This window comes from Schistocerca serialis, chromosome 5, assembly GCF_023864345.2.
Source record: "Schistocerca serialis cubense isolate TAMUIC-IGC-003099 chromosome 5, iqSchSeri2.2, whole genome shotgun sequence".
Taxonomy (NCBI): Eukaryota; Metazoa; Arthropoda; class Insecta; order Orthoptera; family Acrididae; genus Schistocerca; species Schistocerca serialis.
Genome location: NC_064642.1, coordinates 355,089,242 through 355,111,453, shown reverse-complemented (window position 1 = coordinate 355,111,453; position 22,212 = coordinate 355,089,242). Strand labels below are relative to the sequence as shown.

At 38.6% G+C, this 22,212-nt stretch overlaps 1 protein-coding gene across 2 annotated transcripts in view; it reads right to left on the bottom strand.

Annotated features, from left to right (window-relative positions):
- Positions 1-21,930, bottom strand: part of LOC126482391 (TP53-binding protein 1-like) — a 287,146-nt gene extending 265,216 nt beyond the window's left edge. Inside the window, exon 1 of one of the 2 annotated variants that reach the window (XM_050106500.1) lies at positions 21,409-21,930. In XM_050106500.1, coding sequence (XP_049962457.1) covers positions 21,409-21,653 — 245 coding nt within the window. In that variant the 5' untranslated portion in view covers positions 21,654-21,930. The remainder of the gene's footprint in view (positions 1-21,408) is intronic. The other variant, XM_050106498.1, reaches the window with a different exon arrangement.
- Between the last annotated feature and the right edge of the window lie 282 nt (positions 21,931-22,212).

Here is a 22,212-nt window from a genome sequence, read left to right as displayed (position 1 = left end):
GTCAGATTGCTGTGTAAAACTAACTGGATGGTCAGCTGTGGATCGACCCACCCGTACACCGCATTATGACAGCAGAGGACAAAAGGCTCTGTGATTCAAGAACCCAGTATAATCATTAGGCTACATACACAGAAGAATAGAAGGGAGAACCGATAGAGGTACTCAAGGTAACCTACGCCACACACCGTCAGGTGGCTTGCGGAGTATGGATGTAGATACTTTCAATCAGTTTGCAGAATACATTGGTGAGGCTAATCGGTTGGCAGCAGGGATTTTCCCTTGTTTAAGGATTGGGACACTAATACTACCTTGGCACTGAGAAGGGATAACACCTTCTGGCCAAATATGTTTGAGATGTTTGCGACTCTGGGTAAATGAAGTTTTTGAGTAAGATACAGATGTTAGATCATTTTATTGTGAATTGAATCAGTGCCTCAGGCTGTCTCGTATGACAAGAGCCTGAAGGAGTTCCCAGTCAATGAAAGGTTCTAAAATGTTTTAAAATTTTTTTATAAAATCTTTCAACTGTGCTGGGTGCAGAAATACATTACATTACAACTGATTACAAGTTTCAGTTAGTAAATAGCCGTCTCCAAATCTGTAAATGGAATGGTGATAACATGCCATTCATGATAAAGAATCAGTCTCTGTATATACTGCAGGCTAGTGTGTCATTGTCTGATAGTGTATCTCGGAGCTATGTAAATAGGTGGAAAAAAGTTATCTGGTCAATGTGAACAATAAACAATTTTACGACATTATAGAAAGAGTCAAATAGAAGTAACAAAAACACACCACTGTAACTAATAAGCCAGGTTTTAATGCAATGTTCATTATACCAACGAAGTTACAGAGAGCAATTCTGAACCTATGGAGACAAACAAAACATATTCTTTTGATGAAAATGAAGGCACTAGAACAGGTTACAAACATAAATTAATTTAAAAACAACTGGACATGAGAAAAGTAAAATATAAGAAAACATACTTATTAAGAATTGTACCATAGCACAAAGCTTCACATCCTCATCACGAATTGTAACTCATCAGTATTAAAAATGTAAAACATAATAAAATGTTTGTCACCATTTGAAGCCATCAGAACACTAACAACTGTGTGTAATTCTCATTGCCAATCAAAAATTGGCAGGTTGTGTGTAGGTATGCATAGTTACAACTCAAACAACAAAATCTAATTATTATTCATGATAATAAATACAAATTATAAAATAAGTATGAGAATGTGTATGAAAAATGCAAACCACAATACAAATGTCAATTTCAGATTAAGGTGCTCATCTCAAGCTAAGTAAGTGCCCTGTCAGAAGACAAATAAACATTACAAATGGTGATAACTGGGGCAGTTTGCATTTGCACTCCTATTGCTCCCAACACAGCACAGAGGGAAATACAATCACTGATGACCTCTATGTGAACCAATACACAGACACCTGCATCTGCTATCACAGGAATAGTATAGTTCCAACAAATGCGCAGAACCTCAAAGAGTTGTGGAATGGTCATCAATGAAATGGGGTTCTTGGGCAGCAATACAAATCACAGAACAATGGGAAATTAATTGTTGTAGTTCTGGCAAGTGAAAGTAATATACATTGCAGTTCCATTGGATCATCATATTGAGGGTGTCCTGGTTAGGCATGAAGGGGCCAGGAGAATAGGTGACACCCCAAGATTGTGTTTGTGTGTGCTTAAGTGTTTAATGGTATTCAACAGAGAGGTTATCAGCACCCTTACAAATACGAAAAGAAATGAATGTGGATAAAAGGACTAACAATGTTTTGACAGCATGAGGAATAAGCCTACAAAATGATGTTCCAACACTCACTCCCACCTTACTCACACTGACCCACAAAATAACTTCATCTCAGACACCGTAAGACAATGGAGAATGGGTGGAAGGTGCTATACATGGGATTTAAAAGCAAAGACACTACAAAGAAGCTAAAATAACAGCACAGAGAAATGTGACTAGCTGACCACTTACAAAAACCAGGGTGGGCCAATCTGTGAAATATCTTACAGGCGTTAAAAGTGTAAGAAAAACAAGAAATATGAGAAAACAGCTAAAATAACAGCAAAGGGAAATAGCACTGGCTGACGACTTACAAAAAACATTAAGAACATATCCCTAAAATTTTGGGAAACAAGTCAGGCATATCACATAGTGCAGATCTGTCAGTAAATCTGCCATTGCCCTCTGGTCTAAAAAAAAAAATGCAGACTAGTAAAGTGTGGTGCACAGTTATCTGTACACCACAAGCACTACACACTGGAGGGTCCTCTCACCAGAGCAAGAAACCATGGGTCAAAAGTCTGTGGTCTATGAAGACAAATAAGGAGAACCACATCCTGTATGCACAGGTGAAAGGAGGTACACCACAGTGACACTGAGGACTTGATTATGCGCAGCTTAATGTCTGTCACTTGCAGCCACTCTTCTTCCATCAGTGCACGACTCTCAACCTCAACAACAGAGATTTAATATGCAGGGGGATGGCACACTGAAGTAATTGATGATCAAGACATATGTCCTTGTAGAGTGTCCTGGAATACTTTATCAACAGGATACAAGTGTTGCACAGACTGAAGGGGACTCAGAGAATCGTAACAGATGGGGAACTGAGCGGACAAGACACAACTTACCTGTTCCAGCACACTCAAGATAGCAGATAATTTGACATCGGATACAGTGAAGTCTGGAGGCAACCAAATCTTGAGTACACAATCAGAGAAACTAGCAGAGCAGCCAACGAAATCCAAGTTCTGACCATCAGTGAATAAGGCTACACAGTCATGGTGCTCATTTAAAATGTCCAAAAATATCATGTTAAAACCATAAACAGAAGTGCAGTCTTTCCTGTACTGAACTAAATCTAAAATTACTTTGGGCCTCTGCAGTAACCAATGTGGCAGTCAGGGAAACCCCCAAATTTGAACCTGTATGTGTCCTACACCAAGTGACTCCAATGCACATTTTGCATTGATACCAAACGGCCTCACTGCCAGTGGAAGATTGGTAAACAGGTGTTCCATAGCTGAATGAGCAACGGTATGGTACGCTGGGGAAATGGGAGTAGCGAGCAATGTACATGTCTGACACACTATGAGGAGTTGCCACCAAACGCCAAGTCGCAGTTTACCAGCCTCTGCAAAGAGGCTAGGTATGAAGATGGTTCTGCAAGTGTCCATGGCCACCCTGATCCCATCATGGTGTATAGTCTCAATGATCTTCAGGTAAGAAGGCCTTGCTGAGCAATAGAGTGTGCATCGACAGTCCAGTTACAATCGATCATAGGCCCTATAAAACTGGAGCAGATGTGCCTTCTCCACTCCTCAAGACACTTCAAGATATTCAGTGCCTTCTGGGCCCTTGCCTTCAGATCCTTTAGGGGTGGTTACCACAATGGTTTTTGGAGTAAAACATCTCACAGTGTCTTTAAAAATGAGAATGGCGTCTCACATACACAACAGGAATGATGACAATGAATGAAAACACACACACACACACACACACACACACACACACACACACACCTTGCACAAATGCAGCCCACTCCCCCAACCTCTTCACTGTAAGTTGAAACTGACGATTTGTTACTGTTGTACTATTTCAACAATGCCGCTATAGGTAACCAACTGCCTTTATTGGAAATTCTCCAGTTGGTTTCCCATATAGTTGTAGAGCAGGTGGAATGGTTGATAGAGTCCAGGAACACTTGCCACAAGCTTTTCTTGTTCTTCCTAATGATGTACCAAGCCTTGGTCCTTGCCATTCAAAAAGCGTAATTTTCCAATGCGTGGCACTTAAAACTGTCACAGAGCTGCACACCTGACTTAGGTTACTGAACAGTACTTATCAGTCGACCCAGGACAGGTTGGCTCCTAAGATGACCTGAGGACTTTGGAATGGAAAATACAGCAGCATAGTGTATTACTTGTGTGACACAGTCACCAATTTCTGGATGCTGTCACAGTGTTCAAACACAGCTCTGCTAATCAACCCCCATGGCTGGGTCCTTTCAAAGAGAGCTCCACCCAGTATATGAATCCAGAGTGGGAAATGGTCATTGGAATGAAGATCATCAGTGTTTCCCAATGAACAGAGTCCGCAAGGTCTGGAGAGCAGGAAGAGAGATCACTGCCTGAGGATGACTCAGCAGCAGCTCAGAAATGAGAGGGAGTGCCAGTGTTGTGGACGCACAGCTCATAAGATGTCATGAGGCTCTCCACAATCTGACCCCAAGGGCAAGTAGAGATCAAGCCCCACAATACACAATGGGTATTGAAGTCTCCAAGTAGGAGAAATGGTTGGGGGAGTTGCTCTGTAAGGTATTTGAGAGCAGAGTCTATCGCATCTTGTGCAGGTAAACACAGCAAGCAAACAGTGATTCTCTGACACAAGTGAATTTCAACTGCAACAGCTTGAAGGTTAGTAGCAAAGAAGAGAGCAGAGGAATGGTGACAAACAGAACCACTCCTCCCTTGGCCCTTTCCACAGTCCTTGCGATGGACGCTATAGCCCTGTAATACTGGGGCATCAGATACTTTACAATGTGGTTCCCGCAAACTAAAGCACAAGAGTTGCTCCTGTGTTAGAAGTTTCAGTTCTTCCAAATGTGTCCTGAACTCATTAATGTTCCACTTAGTACGGGAGCCATTTACCAAGGGGGTAGCACTGTCAACCTGTCTCACTGCCAGGGAGAGTAACCCACAATAGGTGAAAGCTCAGTTGTGGGGCAAGATGAGTGCCCCAGGCCAGCACCGAGGTCCATCGTGTCTGAAGATGAATGTGAGACACATCGTCAGACTGCTTACTACCCATTGCCATCAGTCACTGATGCTTTGCCTCTGATTTTTCGGCCTGAGGAGGCTTTGGAGTCACAACCACTACAGTAATAGTGGTGGTGCTGGAAGGTGCACCAGACTGAACCTTTGGTAGGGAAGAGAACGCCACATTATCGGCAACCACAGCATTTTCTGACATTCTGGGGGGAGGTATTGGCTGCAAAGAAACTGCAGCAGCACAAGTGGATTGCCGAATGCTGGTACTAGTGCTGACAAGAGCAATCTCTGTTTGTGTAGCATCATCAGTTTTCTGACATGGCTGTTTAAGAACTGCAGCAAAGGAGGTAATGAATATGGGGTGTTGCACAGATTTATAGATTTTTTGGCCTCATCTTACAGGATGTGCTTTATTGGTTTAATCTCCTGTATATTCCCTTCCTCAAAGAAGAGACTATAGTTCCTACTCCAGACAAGGTGATCCCCAGTGCAATTTACACACTTTAGAGGAGATGAACAATGAACTCCTTTGTGGAGGGTCTTACCACATTAGCACGAAGTGGATTCTCCTTTGCATCCTAGAGTGGTGAGCCCAAAGTTCTGGCATTTGAAACAGTGCACTGGGTTGGGGACATAGCGCCATACGTTTAGGCGAAAGAAACCTGGCTCAACATGCTCTGGAAGTTTTGTGCTGCTGAACATAACATAATTATGTGGATTTTGCAGTAAAAGCCCCCTGCACAAATAAAATGCAAAACTAGGCCTGCCATTGCAGCGTCATCTATTAAAAGTGCAGGGAGCATATCAGCAGTGCACACGTCTGCCGGAGCACAGTTAAAAGCGGACAGGCCAACCAGATGTGGACCACTGTCAACACCGATTCACAGCAACACAGAGGTGGGTCATCACGGTGCAAGAGATGACCGTGCGTCAGCCAGATGTGGCCAATGCGTAGCCGGCAGAGAACAACAGTCCTTGCGGGAGGCTCGCAAGGAGTACAATTTTGGCCTTAGGTCATTTTTTTTGGTAACAGATTATATCATATACATCGGCTCCTATGACATCATCTTATGCTCATAAATTAGTTCAAGGTGTTTATGCTATTTTAGGAGCAACAATATACATGACATAATCTGTTACCAAAAAAATCATCCATAAACAACTTGAAAATGGCCTAAAGCCAAAATTGTACAATCGGACAGGAAATAAAGAAAATGGCAGCTGAAGGCTTCAATAAATCATTCAAAAAATTCATTGCAGCTGCAGACCCTATCGCATTGAAAATTATATTTTGCTAATGTCAGCTCCATGGCTTCCACGATTTGTTTGGATGGAACTGTTACAATTACATCAGAGACATACTGTGGTTGCAGGAAAAGAATCAGAATGAGTAATCCTGGATGATGTGGCACTTGGAATCTACTCCACATGCGTCTCCATGAGCCAGCTTTCTGTACTTTCTTCTTACTCCGGAGTCAATTTTGTCCCTCCGTATCATGGGTCTAATATATAAGCAAGATAATGAAAGACTCTAATACTTGTTCCTTTCATTTCTTAAATACATTCTTATAGTGTTCCATATCAAGATTATCTGGAAGGTCTTTGGTTTGACAGGTTGTGCAGTATTTGTGCTGTCTGGTTGAAGAAAGTCCTGGATTCTACAAACCTCTGATAATTGCTGGAGAAGATAAGTGGCATCTTTCTATATTATAATGGTACTTAAGATCTTGCTAATTGTAGTAGGAACTTCCTCAGAGTGCTCTGCTATGATTTCTACATATTTAGAACAATTACCGATAAAAGTGCATGGGCAATGATGGTGAGAATCTCGTCATAGCAGAAATTGCGAGTTGCGGCATAAAACAATTCTTTTCCTTTAACCAGCCGTGTGGTTGATGGTGCAAGGCTCTGACTGCCGATGTAAGAAAATTTAATACAAGGGCTATTCAGAAAGTAGGGAATGTTTTGACATTAAAAAAACTAATTACAATAAATACATTTTATTATATACATCTGAAAGAGCAACTGACATACTACGTTTCCACATAGTCACCAAACACATTGAGGCACTTATCATAGCGGTGGACAAGCTTTAAAAGGCCTTCGTCGTAAAATTCTGCCTTTTGCCTGTGAGTCACACCCGTCTGGAGTTCCACGTCATCATCAAAGCGCTGCATTACAAGCCAGTTCTTCATCTTGTGAAACAAGAGGAAGTCCCTTGGTGCAAGATCGGGGCTGCAGAGCGGATGAGAGAAAATTTCCCATTTGAATGAATTAAGGAGTTCTTTAGTGTGTTTTGCCGTGTGAGGTTGGGCATTGTCGTGCAAAAACAAAAGTTTGGATGTCAGCTTTCCTCAGCATTTGTTTTGAACTGCTCTTCTAAGGCTGTGCAGAGTTTGACGGCACCAGGCAGAATTTATGGTCGCTCCACGTTCGAGAGTCACAATGCTCAGGCGTCCACTCTTCTCTTCATCATTAACATTGGTTTGGACATTTTGAAACCGAATGCACCATGTCCGGATGGAACATTCACTCATTACATTGTTTCTGTACACTTCGCCCAGTTCAGGATAAATTTCTATAGGTTTTAGGTTTTTTGCCAATAAAAACTCTATCACAGACCGCACCTCACAACTGGCGGGATTTTCGATTGCAGCACACATTTCAAATTCGAATGTCGAAAAAATCAGACACGCAGAGACGTTCCCACTGTCATCGATGGATGTCAACTGAGCTGCCGAGCACACACATACCAAAATATACGCAATCGACTTGCACCTAACGGCGGCAGACAAAAACATTCCCTACTTTCTGAATAACCCTCGTATAACAAACCATGCTGTTTAATTTCTCAATGTTTTCACTTATCTGTAAGAATGGGTTAGTGTTTTGAATTAATTATTCATAAGAATTTAAATTGAACTATTCAACTGCCAACAAGAAAACATTTTGTAAAATAAATTTAAAAAACAACAAAACCCAATTTAACCTACTGGTTTGAGTTTCTTAAAAATACCTACGTTTTTCTCAACCTTGATCAATAGTGCAATCCTTGTGCAGTCAGGGAGGCTATGATCCTATTGGTACCTCACAACCCCCTCCCCTCTCCACTCCACATGGAATGGCTATCATGCTCATTTGGGCTACCTTCCCCACATGGCCCACACATACTAAATTAAAAGAACTTTGAAAATGTGGCACTCAAACGCAGATACGAGAACCAATAATAAGTTATAGTAATGTAAAATAAATGGATCAAAGTGGAAAAAGTAAGTAAGCAAGCTATGTTGTCAGCAGCAAACCTGTACTAGAGAATAAGCCTGAGAAAAAATGTAGTCAGAGAGTAGAATTACAGCATAAGACAGGAAGAAGCACTGCAATGGCTTGGGGGCCGATGTTCGCCAAACATTACTCACTGAAGAGTCGTTAGGCCCAAGGTGAGTTTGTGGTGTCTTATTTGTAGAAGACAGGAAGTACTCTGTGTAGTATACCACATAATTGAGCAGTCCAACTTGAAAACTGAGGCAGCTCCACATGGACATGCTAGTTCTTCTCCTCTCTCCCATAAAACAATTGCAATAATTTCTTCATCTTTGCTTTTATACACTGTAATTAGCTGTTTCCATTGGTAAGAGGTTCGTAACACCCATCACCAATATATACCCTCTCACTAGAAATTTTCCTAATTCTACAGGGTGTTTCAGAAGTGATGGTCAATATTCAGGGATATGACAGGAATGACCATTCGAAACAAAAACGTCAAGTAAAAATGTGCTCTAAAACTCACCTCATAAGAGCTATGAGCAACCCTTGATCTTAGATACTGTGAAACCTTTTACTGCAAGCTCATTGCTTTCCATATTTTGGTAAGTGGTAGTATGGACCAAAAAAAGAAAAAATGTCCAGTAAACATGTACTCTAAAATGCATACCTTAAAAGTTATGACCACTTGTTCATTAGAAGAGCTGTGTTTCAAAATAGAGAAGATGAAAAGGTGCTCAAGTCTTTCCTTCTCATTCTGACTGGTAAGTCTCCCCTGACCCGCAGTTTTGTATGACTTTTCTGAAATCTGACCCTTTTCCTAGAGCTCTCCAGTCCTTTTTCTTCAAACCTCCTCCTTAACCTTCAACCATTCTGCCGGAAGAAGAAGGCAGTGGTTCCATAAGCTTGCATAATTAAAACCCTTCCTTTAGGTGGGTGTTTTGTCACCACTTGGTGCATAGATTTTTTATCTATCCAATTACAATTTATCTGTTGAAGTTTTCTAAAGCATCCTGATAGGAAAAACAATTTGGAAACCCTATTTAGATCCTACAATTTAATTGCAGTAATTAACTTAGCAAAGCCAGTGGATAAAGACAGTAGGACCCTAATGGATAATGTTTTCTTTGATGAAACTCAAAAGCAAGAAAATAACTGTATACACACAGTAAGAAATAATCCATCTCATAATAATACACAGTTCGGAAAACTACAATAGTTTCTTACAGTATTCATATTTCTAACTGGAAATCAGTCAAAATAATTCACTCCAGAACAAACGTTTATAAGAACAGTTTACAAGAGATGACTGGGGATGAAATTTATAATGAACCAAATGGTAACATACGTAATACGTAATGGTAATACATATCATTTCAGGCAGGGGGGTTACCTTCACAGTCTTGGTTCTTATCGAATTTAGCGTATGTTAAAATTCAGGAGTAAGTTGTTGTTGTTGTTGTGGTCTTCAGTCCTGAGACTGGTTTGATGCAGCTTTCCATGCTACTCTATCCTGTGCAAGCTGCTTCATCTACCAGTACCTACTGCAACCTACATCCTTCTGAATCTGCTTAGTGTATTCATCTCTTGGTCTCCCTCTACGGTTTTTACCCTCCACGCTGCCCTCCAATGCTAAATTTGTGATCCCTTGATGCCTCAAAACATGTCCTACCAACCGATCCCTTCTTTTAATCAAGTTGTGCCACAAACTTCTCTTCTCCCCAATCCTATTCAATACCTCCTCATTAGTTACGTGATCTACCCACCTTATCTTCAGCATTCTTCTGTAGCACCACATTTCGAAAGCTTCTATTCTCTTCTTGTCCAAACTGGTTATCATCCATTTTTCACTTCCATACATGGCTACACTCCATACAAATACTTTCAGAAATGACTTCCTGACACTTAAATCTATACTCGATGTTAACAAATTTCTCTTCTTCGGAAACGATTTCCTTGCCATTGCCATTCTACATTTTATATCCTCTCTACTTCGACCATCATCAGTTATTTTACTCCCTAAATAGCAAAACTCCTTTACTACTTTAAGTGTCTCATTTCCTAATCTAATCCCCTCAGCATCACCCGATTTATTTTGACTACATTCCATTATCCTCGTTTTGCTTTTGTTGATGTTCATATTATATCCTCCTTTCAAGATACTGTCCATTACATTCAACTGCTCTTCCAAGTCCTTTGCTGTCTCTGACAGAATTACAATGTCATCGGCGAACCTAAAAGTTTTTACTTCTTCTCCATGTATTTTAATACCTACTCCGAATTTTTCTTTTGTTTCCTTTACTGCTTGCTCAATATACAGATTGAATAACATCCGGGAGAGGCTACAACCCTGTCTCACTCCTTTCCCAACCACTGCTTCCCTTTCATGAACCTCGACTCTTGTAACTGCCATCTGGTTTCTGTACAAATTGTAAATAGCCTTTCGCTCCCTGTATTTTACCCCTGTCACCTTCAGAATTTGAAAGAGAGTATTCCAGTTAACGTTGTCAAAAGCTTTCTCTAAGTCTACAAATGCTAGAAACGTAGGTTTGCCTTTTCTTAATCTTTCTTCTAAGATAAGTCGTAAGGTTAGTATTGCCTCACGTGTTCCAACATTTCTACGGAATCCAAACTGATCTTCCCCGAGGTCCGCTTCTACCAGTTTTTCCATTCGTCTGTAAAGAATTCGCGTTAGTATTTTGCAGCTGTGACTTATTAAACTGATAGTTCAGTAATTTTCACATCTGTCAACACCTGCTTTCTTTGGGATTGGAATTATTATATTCTTCTTGAAGTCTGTGGGTATTTCGCCTGTCTCATACATCTTGCTCACCAGATGGTAGAGTTTTGTCATGACTGGCTCTCCCAAGGCGATCAGTAGTTCTAATGGCATGTTGTCTACTCCCGGGGCCTTGTTTCGACTCAGGTCTTTCAGTGCTCTGTCAAACTCTTCATGCAGTATCTTATCTCCCATTTCATCTTCATCTACATCCTCTTTCATTTCCATAATATTGTCCTCAAGTACATTGCCCTTGTATAAACCCTCTATATACTCCTTCCACCTTTCTGCCTTCCCTTCTTTGCTTAGAACTGGGTTGCCATCTGAGCTCTTGATATTCATACAAGTGGTTCTCTTCTCTCCAAAGGTCTCTAATTTTCCTGTAGGCAGTATCTATCTTACCCCTAGTGAGACAAGCCTCTACATCCTTACATTTGTCCTCTAGCCATCCCTGCTTAGCCATTTTGCACTTCCTGTCGATCTCATTTTCGAGACGTTTGTATTCCTTTTTGCCTGCTTCATTTACTGCATTTTTATATTTTCTCCTTTCATCAATTAAATTCAATATTTCTTCTGTTACCCAAGGATTTCTATTAGCCCTCGTCTTTTTACCTACTTGATCCTCTGCTGCCTTCACTACTTCATCCCTCAGAGCTACCCATTCTTCTTCTACTGTATTTCTTTCCCCCACTCCTGTCAATTGTTCCCTTATGCTCTCCCTGAAACTCTGTACAACCTCTGGTGCTTTCAGTTTATCCAGGTCCCATCTCCTTAAATTCCCGCCTTTTTGCAGTTTCTTCAGTTTCAATCTGCAGTTCATAACCAATAGATTGTGGTCAGAATCCACATCTGCCCCTGGAAATGTCTTACAATTTAAAACCTGGTTCCTAAATCTCTGACTTACCATTATGCAATCTAGCTGATACCTTTTAGTATCTCCAGGATTCTTCCAGGTATACAACCTTCTTTCATGATTCTTGAACCAAGTGTTAGCTATGATTAAGTTATGCTCTGTGCAAAATTCTACAAGGTGGCTTCCTCTTTCATTTCTTCCGCCCAATCCATATTCACCTACTATGTTTCCTTCTCTCCCTTTTCCTACTGACGAATTTCAGTCACCCATGACTATTAAATTTTCGTCTCCCTTCGCTATCTGAATAATTTCTTTTATCTCGTCATACATTTCATCAATTTCTTCATCATCTGCAGAGCTAGTTGGCACATAAACTTGTACTAATGTAGTAGGCATGGGCTTTGTGTCTATCTTGGCCACAATAATGCGTTCACTATGCTGTTTGTAGTAGCTAACCCGCACTCCTATTTTTTTATTCATTATTAAACCTACTCCTGCATTACCCCTATTTGATTTTGTATTTATAACCCTGTAATCACCTGACCAAAAGTCTTGTTCCTCCTGCCACCGAACTTCACTAATTCCCACTATATCTAACTTTAACCTATCCATTTCCCTTTTTAAATTTTCTAACCTACCTGCCCGATTAAGGGATCTGACATTCCACGCTCCGATCCGTAGAATGCCAGTTTTCTTTCTCCTGATAACGACGTCCTCTTGAGTAGTCCCCGCCCGGAGATCCGAATGGGGGACTATTTTACCTCCGGAATATTTTACACAAGAGGACGCCATCATCGTTTAATCATACAGTAAAGCTGCATGTCCTCGGGAAAAATTACGGCTGTAGTTTCCCCTTGCTTTCAGCCGTTCGCAGTACCAGCATAGCAAGGTCGTTTTGGTTAATGTTACAAGGCCAGATCAGTCAATCATCCAGACTGTTGCCCCTGCAACTACTGAAAAGGCTGCTGCCCCTCTTCAGGAACCACATGTTTGTCTGGCCTCTCAACAGATACCCCTCCGCTGTCGTTGCACCTACGGTACGGCCATCTGTATCGCTGAGGCACGCAAGCCTCCCCACCAACGGCAAGGTCCACGGTTCATGGGGGGCAGGAGTAAGTGAGAAACACATATTTTTTTGTTTTCTCTGAAAAAATTCCTGCCCCAAGCTACAGGTCTCCAAAGATGACACTGTAAACACCATTTTGAAGAAGGGAATGACAGAAAAATTTTTAACTCTGTAACAGTTCTAGATATTTTATTCGAATTTTTTTATTTGAAAGATAATTGCCTTATGATTACAAATGGTATTCTCTGTTTGGACATATCTGTCAAAGTTCTTCTGTTGCCTTTTGAAAGTTTTTATAATTTACAGAAAAAAATATTTTTTCAAAAATGCCAATCCAGAAAAGTTAGATTTTTTCTGTTGATTATTACCTTGTAGCACTATATTCTGTGTAAAGGAGAGCTCCCACTTTTACATTGGGCAGGGTTTATTAATAATAATAATAATAATAAAACTTTTTTTTAACTTTCAAGGGTAATGTAAGTCTTCACTGAAGTTGTTTCTTACTAATTTCTTTGTTACAATGTTTATTTCTATTGTTTTTGTTGCAGTTATGTCTTATCACTTTCTTTATTGGAGTTATTTCTTTTCATTTTCATTTTTCCAGATATCTCTAACACTTTGTTGTACTTTCTGCCAGTTTCTTTGTCATGGTTGTTCATTGCAGGTTTCTGTATTGTAGTTGTTCAGTGCTACTTGTTTACTGAAGAGGCTTCTAAGAAATCTGAGACCATCCAGTGAGTTCTGTGTTTTTGTGAGGAATTTGCCAGTTGACACAGCCGCAGTGTGTTTTGTGAAAAGGACTGTTTGAAATGTCTTCTGACTGGGGCCACAGTAGAGTCAAGTGTGCTACTTGCATATCCATAAAAGAGTGACATATAAGACAGACAAAAAATATACTTCGTTCAGGTTGGGAGTCACTGTTCTCATTTGAAGACTCTGTTTCAAAGTGAAGATGTTTCCAGTGATGACTTTTTGTCTTCTAAACGTTTTGACAGAACAACAACAATGATAGTATCTGAACAACGTGAAGCCTCCCATGGTGCAGATGATGCAGATTTTGCATCAATAGAGGAAGAATTAAATCCTACCCTGAATCAGTCAACTACAGAGGTAGGTGTTAGTCCTGTTAAGGAACTGTGGTCAATGGAGTCAAGTCATAAGCTCTATGCATCAAGAAAGCACAGAAAAATTAATAAATTATGGATGAATACACTACAACAAAACTGACCACACTCTTCAAACTAGAAATTCCATCTTCAGAAGAAAATGAACCAAAGCACTCTTGCACCTCTTGCCAGGAATTTCTCACAAATATCAATTCAGCTGTTGAATATTGTGCATCCTATATTTTCAAAGAAAACCATTTTGAACCACATTCTATCAGTACGAAAGTATGTGGTGGCCAAATCAAGAAATGTGAGGTCAGTAAAAGGAGTCTTTGGAAGACCAGATCCCTATTATGGTCATCCTGTAGAAGCAGCTCAAGTTCAAATAGTGCAGTCATTTTATCTGGAAGACAAATAGGACTGTTCTTGCCAGAATGCCAACAAAGTGAAGAGGTACATAACCCATAGTATTGAAGAAAATTTTGCAATTCATATGAGCAATTATACAACTCCACATTGGAAGATCAAAATTTTATGCACTACGACCTAAGTGGGTAGTTCCACACCCACCTAGAGATGTCTGTTTATGTGTGTACTGTGCGAATTTTCAACTTTGTGTGGTAATTTTGAAGAACTTACTGGAGCACATGACATAAGACACCTTGGCTGGGTATGTGAAGCCATTAGTAGCCTGTGATATAAAGCGAGAAATTTGTTTGTTTCAAGAATGTGGTAACTGCTTTAGAAAGGGAGGGCTGTCTTTACAGACACTTGGCCTGGAAGACATAGCAGATAACTCTGCAGAAATTACATATGCAACATGGGAGGAAAATAAACTAATTAAGAAAACTGTTGCCTTTGACTGTTTCATTGATGAACTTGGTACATGGTCAGTGAAAGCAGTAACACACCAGCAGCTGAAGAAATTGCAACAACAACAGATTGCATAAGTGAAAGGGTGTGTACAGGCTGAAGAACTATGTTTAGTGCTTCACTGTGATTTTTCTGAAAAATGGTCTGTAATTCTCCCACAAGAAGTACAAGGGTATTATCTGAGTAATGACCAGGTCTCAATTTTTACAAAAGTGACATATTTTCAAAACAAGATGCCATATGTTGCAGTTATAAGTGATGACACAGGACATGACTCAGTACATGCTTTGCTAGCAATGCGCAAAACTGCAAACAGAGGCAGAGAAGATCATTATTATTTATGATGGTGCTCCTGGTCATTTTAAAAATCGTTACCAGCTTTTTGTGTCGCTTGTGCCAACTGACTGAGTATACAGTGCGCTACTGGTCATGGGAAGGGGCCTTGTGATGGTGTAGGCAGCCTGCTGAAGCACCATGCTACAAAATATAATCTTTCCAGGCCAAATACAGCTGCAATTCAGAATGCTGAAGATTTTACAAGAGTCGTGAAATCTTACGAAGAATTCCATGAGCAGAAAAAAGAAGAATGGTCCAACAAAGTACTCCTGTGAAAGGAATTCAGAAGACACATTTCTGGACTCACAGTGATGAGCGAACTCATATTGCAAGCACTTTAAAGAGCAAGAAAGAAGAAATTTCGTTCGTTCAACCAACACCTCAGAAACAGCAGGATAATATTCAAATTCACAACCTGAGAAGGGGGATGTTTGTGGCATGTGTGTATGGCAGTGACTGGTGGATTCCAGAGATTATAGACAGCGGTTATGGGTTAAACAAAACTGTAGTGAACTTTATGCTACCATATGGACCAGCTGCTGGATATAGGTTTCCAGCTGAAGGACAGCAACTCCATCAGTGCTCACTTCTTGTTCACAATGTTTTGATGATAGTAAGTGCTCCAGTTCCTATTGGTTCAACAGGAAGGTATTACTCTATATCAAAGGAAGATACTGAAGCAGTGGAACACATTTTTAGTTCATTGACCTGGCTAATTCCAGTATGAAACAGAGTGGACATAAATTGTATAAATTAAAACCTATAAGTTTTGGACCTTTCACATATATTTTGGAATCATTTAAAATGCTTGAAAAATGAGTCTTTTATTCATCTTTCAAAACTAAAATTATGTTAAATAAGGCTAGGGATCATTCCATATCAAATCACCCAATAAAAAATAAATTTTACACCCACCTCCTTAGATTTTCATGAAATTTGGCTCAAATGGTTCTAATACCATCCTGACAACACCTGCAATTTTTTTTTTGCTGTATCGCTTACAGTTTTTTTTTATAAATTTTTAAAGTTTTTATGTTTTGCGTTTTCTGAACCTTCGGAAATGGTCAGTTTAATTTGTATTCAAAACTTTAAATTTGCTTATCTTAAAAACTCTTTTAGATAACATCATGAATTTTTGAAGTAAGTTTATTTATTATACATATTTGAAGATAAAAATGATGCTATTAAAATATATTAATATTTTCTATGAAAAAAATATACATATGTATTTTTTTTAACAGATGTTTTGTTTTATAAGAATCGCAATATCTCGAGTCTCAGACCCGATCGAATGCTCAAATTTGTTTTAATTTACTCTTAAACATATAGGCTACTTGATAAAACAAAAATAATGATGGCTTTTTAACATGTTTATTAATTATAGTAGATTACATTAGAATTACGTACAAAGATAGTTTACTTATGGCACTTATGTATAACCCAACTGATTGCTTGAAACATTGAATTTTTTGAGTAATTTTGTCTTTTTAATAAACATTAATGCTGATTCAAACTGTTTTTCCACTTCAGCCAAGAGCTTTCAGTTCTTTTGATACAGTCTTTTTTGAAGTGCCGCTTGATTGAGGTGCGTCTACTACACAGACTATGTGCTCCAAAGGCACTATGCAGGAATCTTCTCTTTCAGGCCAATAAAATGATGCAGCGGGTCCTGAAGGATATAGAAATAGAATTTCTGTGAAAATGAATGTTTTCAATATTTTTTTCACAAAACTTATACACATCAATTGCTGTCATTATTTGTTCTTTGTCTGAAAGCTGTAGACTGGCTTTCCTTAAAATTCTTTTAATAGTTCCTCCTAGGCCATCACAAATTGACTTCCCATGACTTGTTGCAAAAAAAGAGTGTTGGGCCTTCAAATTAAAGTCTCTCAAGTGTTCAGTCAAATTTTTAAAACTGTTTCTATTTTTGTACTGCCCAGCACAACCATCTGTAAAGTAGTGAACTGAGTCAATGTCAGTATGATGTAATGACAGCCACTTTGTAATTTCTTTTTGTACAAAGTTAACAAAACCAGTGTCATGTTCTTGGTCATCACTAATAAAACAGTGGTTGGAAACAAAAACACTGTTTTCCTCATTTCTTAGAAAAACTCCAACTGGGTGTAGAGTACAACCACCTCTATTCCAGTGGTAACTTTGGATCTCATTTTGTATAACAAAGGAATAATTTTCACTGAAATCCATCACAATAATTGCTGTTTTGGGTGGTGGGTCTTCTTTCAATCTTTTAAAGGCTGCTGATTGGGATTTTGCTATAAACGAGTGTTGGGTGAGCTTTTCCAGTGACCTAACCAATAAAGAAATGTAGTCTTCAACACTGATAGACTGTTTGATCATTTCTGCCCTGTCTGTGTTAACCCACTGACTGATTACAATTTCTTCTTCTAAATCATAATCTTCAATTAGTTTTTCAGTTAAGCACTCTGTTAGTGCAGTATTTGCAGGACAGCTGTTGCAATGATGTAGCATGCAGTTTTGGTTTTCTGTGTTGCACATGAGCATCTTAATTAGGTCTTTATAAGATTCTTCAATTTTCACAGCATCCAGTAATAGTTTAACATTCTGGTGGATACTGCATACACATACAGTGTGTGTGCCTGCAGCACCAGCAAGGATACACCATTTAGGTCTCAAGAAACAAAATTTTGAAAATCCTACTTCTACCTCGGGATTCTCCCATTTGAAAGAATAATAGAGTTCTCTCAAGTTACACAAAATGAGTCTTTTTTGCATGTACACATTTTTTTGAACACTTACTTTGTCTTTTGTTCCAGGTAGCACTCTGGAACTTTCATCCTTTTCATAAAAATCTGTTACAAGTCTTACTGTATTTTCAGAAAGAGTTTTACCTTTTTTGGACCAGGAGTTTCCAAAATACCCTTTTCAGATTTTAGGTTTCTAGCTTGTCGCACCATGTACTCACTTACATTAAATTCTTTCATCACTTTATTTCGAGTCCAAGAATCTGGAGCCAAGGTCAGAATCTGGATTTTTCTAGACCTCCCAACAGATGAAATCTTCTCTTTCATAAGAGAAATCATTACATCAAAATCCTTTGCTTTCTCAACCACACTTTTATCTTCTTCGTCATCATCAGAACTTGGTGCATCATATTTTAATGCTTTTGAAACCGCCTTTTTTGCAGTCTTTTCAATACTGCTAACCTTCCTTTTAAAATAAGACCCTTTAATTTGTTCTGACAAGCCATGAAGCTTTATCGGTGTTAAACCTAAATAATAAAGAGCAATGTTTGTTTGTACGAGGGATTCATTTCTGGATTCCAATGATTCTAATTCAACCATGACTTCATCATCTGTTTCACTTTCATTGACTTCAACTCTTAATTTTTCCTCACAAAAGTTACGGCATGTTGAGCAAAGCTTTTGTCCAGGTTTTATGCTAATATTTTTTGTCAGTAATTGTTTAGAAAGATCCAAGCCTACACTTCTCAACGATTTTTTGATGGGCTTTTTGTGTTTTTTTAGTGGGTCTACACATGTTGTTTGATACTTTTCAAAAACATTTAAAAAGTAGTAGCTGTGGTGTGAACATATATTCTTAAATTCACACAGATTAATTCCAGATCATAAGTGGATCAAATCTTTTTCTTCCTCACTCAATTCTGATACCGGTTGTAACTTTTTTGAAGGTGTGTAGGTTGTTTGGAAACAGTCAGATTTTTTAAATAACCCTACACTACAGGTTTGAATATCTGACATACTGATTTCACTTTTGGTCTGATTACTGTTCTGGTTACTTTTGTAGGATATTGGAAAAGAATCTCTGTAAACTAAGCAACAGTACTTACTGAGAGTTCGAATAAACTTAATAAAATACTATCTAAGCACTATTTAACACTGTAATAATTTTTTACTTCAAAACACAGGAGTAACAATACAAAATCCAAGTGTACATTGTTACTCCAAGAAGACAAAAACTTATTTTCGGTGTCTAAGTCACTTGGCATTTTTTATTTTTAAAATATAATTAATATTATTTTAAAAATTAGATAACTATTAAACAGGTTAAAAAGCCAACATAATTTTTTTTATCTAATAGCCTATACAATTAAGAGTATTTTAAAACAAATTTGAGCTTTCTATCAGGTCTGAGACTCTAGATATTGCAGTTTTTGTAAAACTAAACATCCGTTAGATAAAAAAAATAATAAAAAACTTACAAATTTTTTTCATTTGGAAGAATTTAATATATCTTTATGGTAATTTTTTTTAACATTTAGATATAATACACAAACTTATTCCAAAATTTCATACTGATATCTTGAGTATTCTTTAATATACAAATTTTTTTAGTTGTGAGGACACGTTTAAGTTACAATTTCCGACTGCTGAAACAAAGCCAAATCTAAAAACTTTAAAAATTTATAAAAAAAAACTATAAGAGATAGAGCAAAAGAATTTTACAAGTGCTTTCAGGTTGATAAAAGAAGTAATTGTACCAAGTTTCATCAAAATCTGACATGGTTGGTGTCAAGGCCTGGCTGACTTGACATGGAATGACCCCAAAGTGTCTGATTGGTTTCCTGTGACTGGTCTCAATGTCAGTTTTTAAAAGAAATGACATATTGAAGGCTGCACATCTAGAGACAGGCCTATGATACCAATAGTGTGTGTAACACATGCTGAGGAAATGACAAATAGGATGGGGAAAAAAAATGTCTGTATTGCTGAGAATTGAAACTGGTAAAAGCACATTTTGGAACTCTCATAATATTAGTTCTGCCATGTTTGCACTTAGCATTGTTGTAAATCTTGTGGAGGGACAAATAAGTAAGTCGATACATTTTCTAATCTTAAAGAAGAACGTCCTCATTGCTCAAAAAATGTTGTAAGTATAATATTTGGTGCTCATCCACAATTATTTTGTAGACACCAGTTTAAGCTATTGGGCACTTTGACTACTGCTTCACAGTATATTTATGCCCTCATGAAGTTTGACTGGGCGAGGTGGCGCAGTGTTCAACACACTGGAATCGCATTCGGAAGGACAATGGTTCAAACCCACTTCCGGCCATCCTGATTTAGGTTTTCCGTGATTTCCCTAAATAACTCCAGGCAAATGCTGGGATGGTTCCTTCGAAAGGGCACGGCAGACTTCCTTCCCCATCCTTCCCTATACCGATGCCCTCACTGTTTGGTCTCTACCGCCAAACAACCCTCATGAAGTTTGCTGTGAACAATCCACTGCACTTCACAAGGAACAATGACATAAATAATTACTATGCCAGAAGAAAAAAATTACATCATTACTCCAAGTTAATGTTGTCTTTAGTAAAGAAAGGGGTGCACAATGCTGCAACTGAAATTTCTGGTAACTTGCCAGTGACAAACAATGTCTGACAGACAGCAACGTAAAATTTGAAAACAAACTGAAAAAGTTTCTCATTGGCAACTTCTTCTATGCTGTAGAAGAATTCCATTATTGTAATATGTAAGAGGTGGTGGGAGGAAATACCAACTCACATCTGCATCTTTCTTTTTAATCCAACAAAACTTACAAAAAACGGCATGTAGCCATTTTTACAGATTAATTTGTCATGTGACTCATGTAACATGACTCACTTCACATTATTATGATTTATGGTCCAAATTAACATGGAACAAGAAACTAACTAACTTCAATACATCTGTACTCCTGTTTGTGGTAATCCAAGCAAAACATAATGGCAAGAAACCTATGAAGATAATTACTACATTACATTAACTTCGTTATTTTCATTTACCACCACAGTATGTCATGCTCTTGAATCTTTATTAGTATGAACATCTGCAGCCCCAAAAATTACTTGAGTAAATCACTATGAAGGGCTATAACATCCCAATATCTCCCTTTTTGAAAGGAACATTACGTATAATCCAGGCTTACACACATAATGAATCAATCAATCCAGGCTGATGACTAAGATGTATCATCTGGTATTATCACCCTTTCTCACTATTGTGTACACATTCATGCACTATAAGGATTACAGTCAGCATACTTTTATATCAATATTTCCTCAAATGTAATAAACATAAAGGAGACTACAACGCATTTTCTTAAAAACTAGTTTTGTTGTTAATAAATTAACTCTAATGTTGCCAATAAAAATCCACCAATTATACGAAATAAAACTCCAAATACAGCCGCTATAGGTGATTCCTCTATCCTTCCGTCCGGCAGCTAAAGCCACGTCATAAATACAACATATAACTTTACTTTTGAGCTTTGCTAAAAAGTCTGCACTAATAAATATTTTACTCGTAATAATAATACGTCAAATTTAATGGTTTCGCAAACAGCTGACTGACCTGGTAATTTCGCCGTCGTTTCCACGTATATCATCACTCACTTCCACTTTTCCTTCGTTGTCAGTTGCAATTTCAAGAGGAACAGGTTTCATTTGGCACTGATTTTCCTGGTTTTCTGTTTCAACAGCTACCTGTACTTCGTTTAACACTTTCACGCACTCATTTCCAATTGCACCGCTACTTGTATCTGCACTGTCGAAACCATTACTACCTACAAGCTGCGCTACATCTACCGAAGGCTCCATAACAAAACTACTCGATGAAACTCGAGCGAGGAACTGTAACACACACGGAATAACGGTTCTCGCCGGGTTGTTGCCCGAACAAGTTTACCGGTAACTTCGAAAACAAATAATTCACAAATATTGAATGTCAAGTGCGTTCGGTAAAAAATATTCTAACATACACATTCGGAGTTTTCACCGATTTACAGCAGCATATTTCCTATTTACTTAAATTCATACATTCCTATATTCACACAAGTTCTACTACTTCGCGGGTAAACACGTGTGAAAACAAAACACTCATGATTGTCTTTGCAAAGTAAACTACACACCAAAATAACATCCTTGCAACACTCCAAGGATACACAAAATGATCCACAAACTTCGACCATTGATATTGGATGGTCGAAGCAAGGTGGATATACACTTGTCGGAACGTCACAGTCACGTAACCGTGACAATTTGCAGCACTGTTCCCAGAATTGATCGTGGCCCTTTGGTTCTGACTCGAAGGAAAGACTGAACAAGATACTTCGGAAGTTCTGTGGCAAACAAGGCTGCAACTTCCTGGCCTTGGGCC